Source organism: Capra hircus, chromosome 11 (assembly GCF_001704415.2).
Source record: "Capra hircus breed San Clemente chromosome 11, ASM170441v1, whole genome shotgun sequence".
Taxonomy (NCBI): domain Eukaryota; kingdom Metazoa; phylum Chordata; class Mammalia; order Artiodactyla; family Bovidae; genus Capra; species Capra hircus.
Window position 1 is genome coordinate 100,376,122 of NC_030818.1, and position 14,247 is coordinate 100,390,368.

Consider the following 14,247-nt stretch of genomic DNA (forward strand, 5'->3'; position numbering starts at 1 on the left):
CAGCTGCAGCTGAGAGGGACATTACTGGGATAAACTTGGATTTACGCTCACTTTTAAAAAATAATAATTTGCCAAATTAGTAACAGGTTACTTGCCCAGGGACTCTCAGCTGAATTTAGCCTGTCAGTGTGTTTTGGGCCCTAGGGCATGAGCTGCTGCATTAGAACACAGGCAGCCTTTGTGTTGTCCTTGGGAGAAGAGCTTTTCAAAGCTGCTTTGGAAACTGCAGGAGTGGCCGCAGCTAACTGCTGCTGTGGCTGACCTTAACCGGGCTCAGAAAGGCGCTGGTCAGAGTCGCGGAGTCGGGGATCCAAGCGCGGGCGCAGGCTCGTGTTCTGGGGCTGAAGCGGAAGGTTCGGTTGGTTGGTGGGTGTATCGTGCCGGTCGCTGGAGCCCTGTGGGCACGTCCTCCCTGACCTGCCCTCTCACCCGTCCGGTCCGCTGCTCTATGTGCGTGTTTCCGGTGTTAGAAGCGATGCCGGGCGCTTGGCCCCTTGGGCTACTTTGAGGCGGGGCGTCGGGGGCTAACCATTAAGATTGTGTCCCCAGTGATATTTTGTTAGTATTATTTTGGAGCGGGCCGGGGGTGGGGGGGAATGGAGACTGTTTTTCCTCCTCTCTAAGGTGAAAAAATGTGTCCAGTGCCTAATTTTTTTCAAAGATCATGATTGAAATCAGCAGCAGATGACTCTCCAGAAAGGAGTTCTCGTGTTGTTTTTTCTCATGGATGTTTTCTCTGGGACGCTCATCTTTCCGTTGCCCAGATGGCCTCCCATTGCAGAGCGTGCAGGGATAAGTGAGAACCGCACCTGAGCATGTACTGCACACACGTGCCAGGAAGTCTGGAGGCCAGGTGAACCATGGTTGACCAGCAGGTGCCATTAAGAGGAAGTAGGATTGATTTTATTCAGCATTTTTCCTTTTTTTACAGTAAAATGACTAGAATTGTTAAATCGAGCTTGCTCGACGTCCCCATATGCCTCCGTCGTCTGACCCTGTTCATCCTGAAGACGGAGAGAAGCCCCCCGTTTGTTTGCCGTATGAGTGTGGCCAGTGTCCCTTACCTAACTGCTGGTTTTCATTTTTAGGCACCAAATGGGAATGTTTCAGAAGGGAGTGAAACTTTAAATCTCACTTTTTCCTCCTCGAGCGCTGGCATTTGCGTGGAGGAGAGAGACGATCTGTGCTGAAGAGTCCAGCACTTAAAGGCTTGGGTGTGGATTTGAATTTGATTTCCCTCTTCAGCAGGGGGCTCCCAGCAGCCCGTCTGTTCATGGGATGACAGTGCGCGCCCTTGGATTTTCCGTCTCTCTAAGCACCTCACCACCGCTTGTTGCCGGAGCAGTTGGCTGTCAGAAATGATACGGTGTGTGTGACACCCGTGACACATACTTTGCTGACAAAAAGAATTTCCTTTTTTTTGATGAGAACAAAATTTCAAATGGCTTTTGGCCAGGAGCCCTCCGAACGTTCTCGTGAATCTCATGAAGTCCTCTGGCAGTGTCACCCTTTGCCGTGCTGCCGCTTTTCTAGCTGAAGTATCGGTAGATCGGCCACCAGGTAGCCCGGCAGACCCTGAGCCAAGGTCCGGCCACGTTGCCCCAAGCAGGGACTAGTCCCCGCTCTTCGGTGTTTGTATCACGTCAAGACATTTCAGTTTCTTTGTCCTCGCTGGTTTCTTGGCCCCAGGGGAAAGAGTTCTGACCGTGAGCAGGGATGCTGAGCGTGACCCTTAAATAGGAACGGGTGACCAGACGCAGCGGCTCTCTGTCGTGGACCTTCTCCTCCCGCGTGTTGTCCTCTCGCCTGCTGCCTCTGCTGTGGGCGATCCTCTCTCACAGCGTCCAGGGCCTGAGTGGGCGGCGAGGAGTCTCCTCTCGGGCCGGTGCCTGTCCGCTTCTCACACGGAATGGGAATCGCGGGCACGGCCTGTGCGGAGTGAGGGTATTTGTCATGCTCAGACTGGAAGCCCAGAACGAAAATGTTTAAGAGTCGATAAAGAGCAGTGCTGTTATCTCTGAGATAAGCAGGGTGAGAGTATATACGGGCGGTGTTTTGGCTGTAGACCATTATCGTGCCATTGATCAAGGAGAAATATGGTATTGACTCAGTAGCTTTGTGTACTTTTTTGCTGTGTGTTTCTCCAGGCTTTCTCTTCTCCTTTTAAAACATCATGATCTGGTTTCTTTTCCTTGGTTGTTTTACAACCATCTCCTCTGCGGTCCGAGAATGACAGGGTTAAGTTCAAGCAGAAAGAAGAGCTGTTGGAACCCTAGATTTCAGATGTTGGACATGTCCCTCTTTGTTCTGAGGCTGATGTAATTGATTCTTCCCCACTTAGCGTGTATCTGTCCTTCTTATAGCTTTGCCGGGAGACATATTTTTGAATGCTCTTGTTAGCATTTTGTAAGATTCATTCAGTTCCTTGTGATGCAGTTGGGATGTATACTTTTTCATTGTCTGCTGACGGTGTTTCCTGGGCTGCGTTTTCCGAAGAGAAATACTGTAGGTTCAGTTTTTGCTGATGGCTGGTGGAGACGCTCATCAGTAGCTGAAAGAGGAGAAATGAACACAAAGCATAGCAGAAGTGGCGTTGCGGGAGTGTGCTGCAGACTTGGTTTTCATAATTAGAGCCTGTTGGGCACTGTCGTCTCTGTGAAATGGGCTTGAAAGACAGTTGCTCACTCCTAGCATCCGTGGCGTCCAGACTGTGAGGGTGGCTCAGCGAAGAGGCCCAAGAAGGGAGGAGGCCAGCTCCTCATTCCTCTCCTTGAGATGCTTATGCTCCTGGGAGGGTAAGGAGCGTGGGGGGGAAGCCCCATGGTGTGGCCAGCAGGAACATATGTGCACGTTCTTAGAGACTGCAGCTGCCACGGAGCAGTCCTTAACAATGCTTCTGAACGAGGAGGTTAAATCTTCTCATTTGTTTTAAAAAGGGAAAGAAGGGACCCTGGCCATCTTTACATTGAGTTTGGATCCCAAGCGGGAGGGAGGTAGGAAGTGAGAGGGATTTAGCGAGCAGGATTTTCTCCCAGGCTGCTCAGCATGTGGACACACAGATCAATTTCTTATCCTGCGTTCAGCTGGACACTGGGTTAGAGACTGTTGATCACGACATCCCCTCCTGTTTCATATCATGTAACGCATTCATTTCAGCCACTGAGCCTAAATTACTGTTTGCTTTCTTTCTGCCTTTCTTTTTTTTCCCCTCTCTGAAATGGTAAGAAGTCGTGTAAGGATGAAGTTAGTTTATCCGTGCTAATGCTTTGATTTTTCTTTTTTCTTTCTCTTTGCCACAGTAGGTAACCAGTTAGGGGCCTTGGTACATCAAAGGTAAGCAGTGGGTTATGTTTTATTATTTATTGATCATTTCTAATTGTTTATTGATCCACCATCTGTACTAGAGTGTTAGAAAGTCAGAGGTTGAGAGTGTGAAAAACCATGGGCTAGATTTCTTTTTAAGACTCAACTTTTTTTGTAGCCCTTTCCAATATGGTGTAAGCTGAAGGGATAAACTGATACTTGGTATTAAAAATCAACCATTATTGTAAAACTGAACTTAAAAGACTTCTGGGATGTTGAAGCTGCTCTTTCTGTCCACATATGTTGAATTTAAAAGTAGAGAATGTGAAAATTGTCCTCCTGATTTGATGGTTTTCCCCATGTTCTGTGAATCATTCACCTCTTTGCTTGAGAAAAGCCATGCTAAAGAAGTGTGACTTGGCTGGGCTTTCCCAAGATGGAGCCTAGGTTGCTCCAGGAGTCGGGGCCCAGGATGTGGAAGCCTGAGTGCCCTCCCCCCCCCCACCGCCTAGTTAGAAGCCTCACCCCAGAACCTTGGATGGGTGCCCCTTGATTTCCCTTCCTCAGTTTCTCCCCACTACTCTCCCATCAACATTGAGGATTTAGAGAGATACAGAGACCTCTGGGCTTTAAAAAGGCCAGTCTGTAAGACAGGATATTTGTGGTCAGAGTGCTACCCTTCTAAAAGAGCAAAATATACAGGAAACCCACGAGGCGGGGGGGGCGGAGGGGGCGGGGGGGGGCGGGGGGGCGGGGGGGGGTTCCCTTCCCTGAGGCGTGAGACTGCATGCTGCGTGCTCATTCCTGTAACGTGTCATCCCTAACCTTCAGCCCTGGTGATGAAGTTATAGCCGCTTGTATTCTCTGCCTGTTTGGGAGCTTCTAGACGTCACCGGGCACTATCCTGGTGACTTTTTTGTTGTTTCTTTATTTGCTTGTTGTTTGGTGTTTTTTTTTTTTAATGAATTGAAATACAGTCATTTAACTGAGGTTGTGTTAGCATCACATGTAACTTTCCTATAAAGCCGTAGTTCGTCAGGATTTTACTTTGCAAAACGTTCGTGCTTTGTGCCTTAGAACAGTTTCAGCCTTGGGTTTATAATAAGGCCTTGTCTTCCCGGGAGCCCAGGGAAGCTCATCTTAACTACATTTTTCCCTCAGAGAGAGTCTGCTAAAATTGTTCTGCGAGCCAAGGAGCTGCCTGAGTTTCTGAGTGGGGCTGGTGCTGAACGCCTTCTAGGAAATTCCCCAGGACTGTCTCCTGAGAGTAGACAGCTCTGTGCTGCAAGCGCAGGTAGCGGCCTGGCGGCTCCGCGCCCAGGAGCCCGGTTACCTTTCACCACCACCAGGGGACGTCCCAGCAGGGCCCTGGGTCTCTCGTCCAGTGGGCCGTTCAGGCCGGCCAAGGCCTGGCGTTAGCATTTACAGTCTACCTGCTGAGGAAGCCAGGGATCCACGTGTCCCCAGAGACGTAGAGAACCCTCGTGCATGTACAGCATGAGGATGAAAGCGCGGGAAGCCTGCGGCGGCGGCGGCAGCGGTGTTCATGCTGCCGCGGCTCTGCTAAGTGCTGCGCTTTCCCTGAGAACATGCGCTTGATCCAGCGCTTTACGTGATGTGTAAAGATCCAGCTGTGTAAGGGAGGTTTGAAAGTGCTTGCTTTTTTTTTTTTTCTTTTAAACTACTTGCATTTAGTTTTCTTCCCAAGGTAAATGTTTAGATTTAATTGCTTTCTGGGGTGTTGGGCAAATTGAATATTGTCCACAACACACTATATGGCAAAATTTGAAGAGTTGTTTGAAAGAACCAATGCAGCAGTTGTATTTTTTTTAAAAAAGGCCCATAATGGATGGGGTAGCATTTAACAGAAGTCCCTTGCGAATAAGCAAGGTAATCATTCTGTACTGGTCAGCACCAATTAGGCCTCAGCGGGACGCTGGTTCATTTGGGACGTCTCATCCCACGAGGCAGATAAATTAGAGGGTGGCCAGAAAGCAGTGAAAAGATGGGAAACAAGGACTGTTGACAAGTAGCTGTCTCTCTCCATCTGGGAGACCAGAATCGAAGGCTAAGCACGCCCCACACCTCAGAGGACCTTCAGCTGTTCAGCACTGCTGAGGGTAACTTTAGGAAGAAGTCAGTGCTTAGTGGAGCTGGTGGTTCCATGAAAGAGGTTTCTTGCTTTGACATAGGGAAAGGGAGGCTCGGGTCTTTGCAAGAAGTGACTGATCAAAGGGGTCTTCACGGGGGCTGCCTTTGCAGATGGTTGTAGACTTGTTGGCCATGTTGGCATGATTTACTTGACACGATTGCCAATATGGGAAGTTTGAGGAGCTGAAAATGATGGCAGACTTCTTTATTCTGTGTATTTTTCCAAAATGTTCTTTGTTGTTTTTAGGGCAGTAATAACAGAAGAATTCAAAGTGCCTGATAAAATGGTTGGATTTAGTAAGTATCCACGTTATATGCTTTTTCCCTGATTCCTGTCCCTCGTGTTCATTGTAATCCCCTTAGCGTGTCTGTCACCTGTAGCAGAATGCTCTGCACACTGCGTTCTTCAGAGCCCCAAAGCGCTGCCCCAAAGCGGGACTCCCTGCGGGAATGTTGGGCCATGGGCTTCCCGCCGACTTCAGCTGGGGTACCTTTCTTGTCTGCTGTGTTTCACGCACAAGTTCTGTGGCTCGCTGGTTTGTTGTGCCGTGAGCCAAGTATAAATGTTTGTTGCGTTAATGAAGTCATCTGCGCATGGTTAAATGTGGAGTAAGGGGCATATCCTGACCCTGTTTCATCTGTTTCAGTTATCGGCCGGGGAGGTGAGCAGATCTCACGGATTCAAGCAGAATCTGGTTGCAAAATTCAGATTGCCTCAGGTAAGGGCTGATTTTTCATAGATCTCAGTGTGGTAGAAACCAGTCTTTATTACAAAGTTTTTCAGACGTAGTACCTCTGCCTGTTGCTTATAGGGGCTTGGTAAGTACATGCGCTGGCTGTTTTCCCTGCAGTGGAGCTGGCCTCCCAGGTGAGAACCAGAAAAACCAGAGCAGAAGCAGGTCCTGGCGAAGCTGCCCATCTGGCCTCTGGGGAGACAGACCCTCTGCAGCTCTGGGCCCAGTGTGGTCCCTCCCGAACACCTGCTGGTCCCGGACCTCTGTTTTCTGCACCAGAATGTGATATCAGGCAGAGTGGGGCCTGGAGGAGTGCTGCTGTGGCTCTGGGCTCACTGCTGGGGTCTGCTCACCACCCCCCTGGAGTCGGTGGTCCCTGCCCTTCATGGGAAGGGGCCGGCTGGAGGCTCTGGCTCCGTGAGCATGTGTGAAACACAGTTCAGGACCTTCCCCAGTGGGGTCATTTTGACCACGTGAGATGGAGAGACACACACTGAGGAAGAAGAGTTGTTACTGTCGTTTATAATTTCATCATCTGAGTTCGACCGCTTTCCACAGCAGAGGACAGGATTTAGAGGACATTTGACGACAGAAATGTTTGTCATTTTAAAAGATACTTCTATAGTGTCTCGAAGGCAGTTGCTGCTGTTGGCCATTTGTCTTTCATTTTTTTGAACATGAATTTTCAGAGGCAGGTTTTTGTTGTTGTTGTTTGTTTATTTTTAATTGGAGGATAAGTGCTTTACAATGTTGTATTGGTTTCTGCCATACATCATCATGAATCAGCCATAGGTATACATATGTCCCCTCCCCCTTGAACCTCTCTCCCGAGGCAGTTTTTTTTTCTAGGAACAGAATAAGGGTCCCGTGTGGTGTTGGAAAGTAAGGTTTTTTTCCCTCTCGTCAAATGGCCCAGAACCAATTCCACATGGATGTCACTGTTCCCTTGGCATATTTGTGCGGTTACTGGTAATAACTCTGACGTGCATACCATTAAACTCCACACTAGTGTGCCTCAGAGCTGCCGGCAGGTACCCTTTAAACTTCACTGCAGGTGGACAAACTGAGGAGCAGTGGGTTAAGGGACTCTGGCACTTACTAGCACACTCGTGGGTCAGGTACGCAGCTGAGGCTGGTAATTAGGACCAACGCAGAGCCCACGGCTGCATCCTTCCCGCTGCCCCCTGCAGGACTTGTTTTTATTTGGAGAATCCAGGCTGGAGCTCCCAGCTTCATATTCTTTCCGCAAGCGGGAGCAGACTGTTTTTCTGGGAGCTGGGGCTTCTGTGGGGCTGGTGTAGAAACCAGCCCGAGAGAGACAGTCTATACACAGAGGCGAAGGCGCACGGTTGCCTGATGCCCACCAACACACCTCGTCTTCTTGATTCTTCTTGTAGAGAGTTCTGGGATTCCAGAGAGGCCCTGTGTACTTACCGGAACCCCAGAAAGTATTGAGTAAGTTTATTTTATTTACTTTCTCCTTTTCACTCTTCTTCCTCCTTCCCCAGCCGGGGAGAAATGGAAGGGCAGAATTGTTACTGCATACTGTCGATCTTTGCCGCAGTCTGGCCACGAAACGCAGGTGCTTCCTTAGAGAAGGATCTGGGAGGTTGCCACGCCAGGGTAGTTGTTCTCTTACCTTAAACACAGAAGGTATCACCTGTTTTTTTCCAAACCCTACAGAACTTCTCACAGCTGTCATAACACCTACTTCCTAAAGCAGGTCCTCCAGAGTGTCCGTTCACCCTGCCTGAATGCTCTCATTAACTCACTTCTTCCTTGTTAATAACCTCCTTTACCTGAGCAGGTTTGGATCAGTTAAGCCTCTCTCACTTAGGGAAGCATTGAGAATCCTGGCATCAGGTCTCTTGCCTGGGGCTGGTCCCATCGCCCTTCTGATATCTGTGAACCCAGTGAGTCTACTCTTGGTGGCCGTTGCCCCGCTCAGAGGGCCCTGTGGACCAACCAGAGGGTGTTTTGCCTCTTGGGGCCCTTAGAGCAGCCTTGGGACAGGCCTTGCTCTCATACACACATGCCCAGAGACCTGTACCAGATGCGGGCCTCCTAAGTCCCAGAAGCTCCTGGGAAGAAGGAGGTACTCACCCCGAGTCTGCTCCGTCCCCTCTTCCCATCTCCCGAGCAGCGTCGCGTCTGGGGACAGGGGTGCCGAGATTATGTCTGGCTCAGTAGGTAGGGCTGTTTTATTGTTTCCCTTTCTCAGGGAGTCTAGATGAGTTTAAATTCTCTTGTTCTGCTGTAACATTGCAAGCAGTGAACCAGAATAAACACCACTGGCAGGTGTGCATTAGAGGGCAAGCAGGATGCTTTTGCTGGAGTCAAGGCATTTTTCTTCCAACGCAGGTTAATCTAGTACACAGGCAAAATATTAAAAAGCTGCTGTAACTGAGAAGATGCACACGGCTGACTCCACACAAAGGCTCAGGACTACAACAGGCAACATCCATTTCCTGCCGTTCACCTTCTTCCTCCTCTTCTAAACATTCCTGCTTCCTGTTCTGCCCAAGCAGTCGAGGCAGCAGGGTTATAACTTGAATAGAAAACCTTTTTTTTTTTTTGCTTCAGTGCGCAGTACAGCCAGCCTGTTCAGTAGCTATTAAAGGAACCACAAAATAGATCGTACCTGGTGATTCAAAGAACAAACACTGCAAATAACAGCCAGGGGAGATTCTGGTGCAGAAAAGGAAATTGGCCTGACAGAGGACCTCAGTAGGCTGGATTGTACTATTTCACCATTACAGTTTCCCTACCCCTCCCCCGCCCATCGCCTCCGCTGTCTCCAGGTACATCAGCATAACATTCCAGGGGAATGCAGGCTTTTGACCATCCGAAAAGCACCAAGCAGGTGTACATGGCCCTGCAGTTGAACCGGGGCCCTGCCTCCTTTTCTTCCCCACCCTTGAAACTGAGCTAGTGACTCTTAGCCCTAGCTGAAAAGTCACCCAAGCAGTCTGGTTGGTTATGGAGAAGAAATTCGGAGTTTGAGGGTTCAGATGACGACTACTAACCCTTGCTCTCTTTCTTTCATCCCGTCTTTCTCCTTGCTTTCTCTTCTGCCCTTATTTAACCACCGTCCGTTGAGCGTGTGCTCTGTGAGGAGGGTTGTGCTGGACTGGGGCGCAGAGAGACACAGGGGGATCAAAGGTAGGCTCTGCCACCGAGGCTGCTGACGTTTGCATAGGAGACAGGCGCGTGTGTGGCATGCACACGAGACACAAGGGCAGGGGCAGACGTGGAGGGGCTGCGGCGGGACGTTGCTCTTGTGGTGCGTGTTGCTTTCGACTTCCAGCCCGGTAGCGTGGCGGATGGCAGAGACCTCCCGGGTAGTGGGGGCAGCAGCTGGAGCTGGCTGGAGGGCAGCCTTGACCCCTTCTTGTGTTTCCCTGGTGCTGTTTGTCCCTTCCCGGGCGCCCAGAGCATTCACTTAACCACTGGTTCTCTTGTTGTTCTTCTCCCTCCCAAAGACAAGCCAAACGGCTCCTGGGGCAGATCGTGGACCGCTGTCGGAATGGACCCGGCTTTCACAATGACGTTGACGGCAATAGCACGGTCCAGGAGATTCCCATCCCAGCATCAAAAGTGGGTCTGGTCATCGGCAAAGGCGGGGAGACGATAAAGCAGTTGCAGGTGCGTGACCCCCGGCCAGCAGCACTTCAGCGGGCCTTCACTTGCTTCATCTTCCCAGCTCGGGGGGTTTGGTCATGGCTCTGGCTGGCCCGAGCTGGGCTGGCTGTGCACCACGGTGCCGGACTCCCCCCGAAACCTCTGCCCAAGGGCTTCCACACTTCTGAACATTTACTGTGGCCAGGCTTGATGCCAGCTGTGACACCAAGGCCTGGGGTCCCCCTGAACGGGCAGCACCCGCTGTGGCAGTGAAGCCCTGTAGAGACTCTCAGATGAAGATCCTGTGTCCAGAGCTAGCAGCACTCCTGCTCATTAGCTGCCAGGCCATAGGTGCAGTCGTGCACTTTTCTAAGGCTCAGGCTCCTCGTCTGTAAGAGCAGGGAGGCACTGGCCTCACTGTTGTCATGAACTAAAGTAATGCCCATTATCTTTATTTATGTGAGACCCTGAGCGAGGTGCCCACTACTGCGTAAATGCTTCATGAACTGCTCTGAGCTCCAGATTCCCTCATCTGAGACATGTGGGGCCAGACGTGCTTTAGGATTTAACGCCCCCAGCAAGTTCCGGGGCTGCACCGCGTAATCAGATGGAGATTTCCATGGCTGAGCATAGTAATAGTCACAGTCACTGCGAGGAGGACTAGAAGTATGCTTCCGTGAGTTTGAGTTAGTTTTGCTGCCAGATTTCATTAGGAACAAGCTCTTATTTCAGGGCTCAGGGCCTTTGAAGTTGCAGGTCAGGGTTGTGGCCTGTGTGCTGTCGCAGAGCCCAGTCCTCGGAACCAGAAGGCTTTCTGCTGAGGACCTGTGTGCCCCCACAGGAGCGGACTGGCGTGAAGATGGTCATGATCCAGGATGGCCCATTGCCCACGGGAGCAGACAAGCCCCTTCGCATCACCGGAGACCCGTTTAAAGTTCAGGTAGGAGAGAAACCGTGGGTCAGGCAGGTCCCGGGTGTGGTGGCATCACTTGGTGGTGTACTTGTTATGTTTTTATGTCATTTGGGAAAGCATAAGTGGGGTGGCCCTTGATTTAAGGTAAGCTATCTTCTCACTCCAAGTTTGAGGGTGAAAAGAACTAGATCATGCTGCCCAGTACCAGGGCTGCTGGCCACATGCGGCTGTTGGAATAGTTCAAATTAAATAAAAAGCAAGTCCTTTATTTACACAGGCCATGTTTCAAGTGCTCAGAGCCAGCCAGTCCATGGAGGCTGCGGCAGGGGCAACGCATGCAGAGAGCTTGTCCACAGCACAGACGATTTTATTGGCTGATGCAACTCTGATCCGATGCAGTTTCTGATGCTGACCTGTGATCAGCTCAGATGCAGGCTCCGTGTGGCTTTTGTTTGTTCTCTCGACCCATTTCGACGAGACAGCTGGCTGGGGTGGGAGGTGACTAAAAAGATGCCCGGACCACGGAAGGCACGTGCGTGCCGTCATCGCAGGCACCCCGTGTGCCTCCGAGGACCGCCCCCAGTGCCGAAAGCGGGCAGGGGCTCAGGTCTCAGTCATCCAGGGGCTCCGCCCTCCAGCTCTGTGACTGTTGGCAGGAGTGGGCGTGGGAGCATGTCTGTCCCCGTGAGACACGAACGCTCGTTTTTCTGCCGGCCTTCGCTGCATTTTGAATCTCTCCAGAGCGACACACCTTGGATCCAGCCTGGCAGCAACAGCTGTCCTCTGTAGGGGATCTGGGGCTGTGAGCTGGGTGAGGCTACCAGTCTCTGACAAAAGATTTCCCCTAGTTCTTAACACTGCCGTTCAGCTGAGCTCAGGTGATGGTCCCTGGTAGATGTCATCTGATAACACTTTTTTCTGGTCAGGGTCTTCATATAAAACAATGATTTGAAAACAGGATTGAGGGCAGGTGATTACGGTGGCTGCTCTGCTTAAGTTCTAGTCAACAACGCGGCCCTTCACACCCGCCCTTCACTCAGCCCCGTCAGGTCCCCCAGAGTTTCCAGCCTCTTTAAATGTAGAAAGACTGTACCTAACCCTCCCGCACTTGGCTCATCCAGTCCAGCCTGTGGCCTCCACTGCTGTGTGTCATAGAGCTCTTTGGATGGAGGGAAGAACTGGCTGGACAGCAGAAAAGCCACCTCCCAGAATACCTCCACTTTTTCCTTCGCTAATGGAACATTTGGCTTTTGTAGGAAAGGTACCTGGGCAGAGAGCTTATTTCATTGATGTTTCATGAATTTGCAAGAAAATTATTATAAAGGAAAGTTTTTAGTATTTTTAATTTAAAACTTTATTTTTTTATTTGGGAGAAGCTGTCTGCTGTATTTAGGGTAAACTATTCTTTGGGTTTTTTTTTTTTAATTTTCCAAATTTTTTATTATGAAAAACTGCAAATATAAAAGTTGAAAAGATAGTGTAGTGAACATCTGAATACCCTCAACCTGCTTATACCATTTGTGTGTGTGTGTGTGTGTATATATATTTTTTATTTTTTTGCTTTACCATTTGTGAGTAAATGGGAGGTACCATGTCCTTTTCTGGGCTTCCCAGGTGGGTCAGTGGTAAAGAACTCCCCCCTACCAACGCACAAGATGAGGGTTCAACCCCTGGGTTGGGAAGATCCTCTGGAGAAGAAAGATGGCACCCCAGTTCAAATATTCTTGCGTAAAAAATTCCATGGAGAGAGGAGCCTGGCAGGCTATAAGTACATGGGGTTGCCAAGAGTCAGATGCAACTGAGCACAGGCGTATGACATTTTACCTCTAAATCCTGCAGTATGTATCTCCTAAGAGATACTTTTTTATTAGAAAGCAGCCTAGGAAAATAGTAGTAATACCATGACATCATCTTACAGTCAGTCCGTATTTCAGTTTCTCCAAATGTCCTCGGACATTGCTGTTTTGGTTTTTCTTGTTGTTTGATTGGATTTTTCCAGAACTCTGAACCTTTCTGGGTTCCCACAAGACCTTGACTTGTTACATGTGGTTGCTCCTTTGCCCTGGCTCCTCTGGAACTGGTGCTGGCCTGGGCGGGATGGACTGACTCAGGGACCTCCGGGGGGAGAGGACCCTGGATATGCCTTAGAGATGGTCAGGTGTGGGGCGTGGGCTTGCCAGTTGGGAGGAGACACTTCAGCTCTGCGAGCCGGCAGGTATTTGTAGGCTCCTGGGCTGACCTCTTCCCTTGACCTCCCTGGAGCTTCTCTGCTGAGAAAGCTACCCCACAGTCAGAGCTCTCAGATACCCCCTCTCCCTGCCAGAAAGAGATGGCACGCTGGAAGTATAGTGGGACGACCGTAATCGAGTTCTGACCCAGCCCAAGTGTGCTGACCCCCGTGCGGCTTTAGCAGACAGCGAGCCCTTGTCTGTGGACACTTGAGATTTGATATACACGCCATGCTGCTCGCCAGCAGCCTGCCCCCGTCCCAGGTAACAATAATAGTCATACAACACAGTGAGTTCTCCCACAGCTGAGCACCTTCTGAGGCTTTGAGCCCAACATAAGAGGGTTTCATCTTTCACCTGGTGTCATGTGTTTTTTCAGGGCTGTTTTCCTTAATGCCTTTTATCTGTATTTACGCAGCAAGCGAGAGAAATGGTCTTAGAAATCATCCGAGAGAAAGACCAAGCTGACTTTCGAGGTGTACGCAGTGATTTCAGCTCTCGAATGGGAGGAGGCAGTATAGAGGTATGCTCGAGTTACAGGTTAGTATGCAAGCTTAAGGTTGAAGGCCACGTTCTGTTAGCATTCAACCTTGAGCAAGTTACTTAACGCCTGTCTCATCTGCAATACCTGATAAGTATGCTTGCTTCCCTGGGGGTGTATGGAACGAGTGTCAGCTGTAGTGAGGGCTGCCAGCTGCATGCGTTTCAGGGACTGGGGTCTTTCCCCTGGCTTGGGGTTGTGCTTCAAGGCTTACCCCACTGCCCAGATGAAGACCCAAGTCCAGGTTCTCGCGGTGACCTGTGTTGTGATTGTATCTAACCCCTAAGCCTATTTTACTGATGAGGTGGAATGGGGTTGTAATATATCCTTGATGTTGCTACAGCGTGAGTGGATCTTACAAACATGATGCTTGATAAACTCAGCCCAAATGCAGAAGGCCAGACATCATATGGTCCCACCTACATGAAGCGTTAGACTAGGCAGAGAGACAGAAAGCAGAATAGAGGTTACCAGGGCAGTGTGGTTCCACAGATACCGACTGCTTATTGGAGTGATGAGAAGGTTTGGGGCATAGGCGTCAGCGATGGTTACACAGCACTGTGATGGTATTTAATGCCGTTGAAATGTCACGTTTACAGTGGTTAGAGTGATACATGTATTTTACCACAAAAGAGTGAAGGACCATGTACCAGCGTGTATGGTACATTTATGCTTATTTCATAGAATTTGGAAGATAAATCTTAAATATTTTTAAAACTCTTTATCAGGTTTATTCTTGCTTTACTTCCTTTTTGT

General features: G+C 49.9%; 1 protein-coding gene across 4 annotated transcripts in view; it reads left to right on the top strand.

The window, feature by feature from the left end:
• FUBP3 (far upstream element binding protein 3) overlaps positions 1-14,247 on the top strand; it is a 47,773-nt gene that overhangs the window by 17,764 nt on the left and 15,762 nt on the right. For all 4 annotated transcript variants that reach the window (XM_018055983.1, XM_018055985.1, XM_018055987.1 and 1 more), the window contains 7 exons: positions 3,300-3,333; positions 5,702-5,751; positions 6,102-6,173; positions 7,586-7,643; positions 9,671-9,833; positions 10,651-10,749; positions 13,369-13,473. In XM_018055983.1, the coding sequence (XP_017911472.1) occupies positions 3,300-3,333; positions 5,702-5,751; positions 6,102-6,173; positions 7,586-7,643; positions 9,671-9,833; positions 10,651-10,749; positions 13,369-13,473 (581 nt within the window). The remainder of the gene's footprint in view (positions 1-3,299; positions 3,334-5,701; positions 5,752-6,101; positions 6,174-7,585; positions 7,644-9,670; positions 9,834-10,650; positions 10,750-13,368; positions 13,474-14,247) is intronic.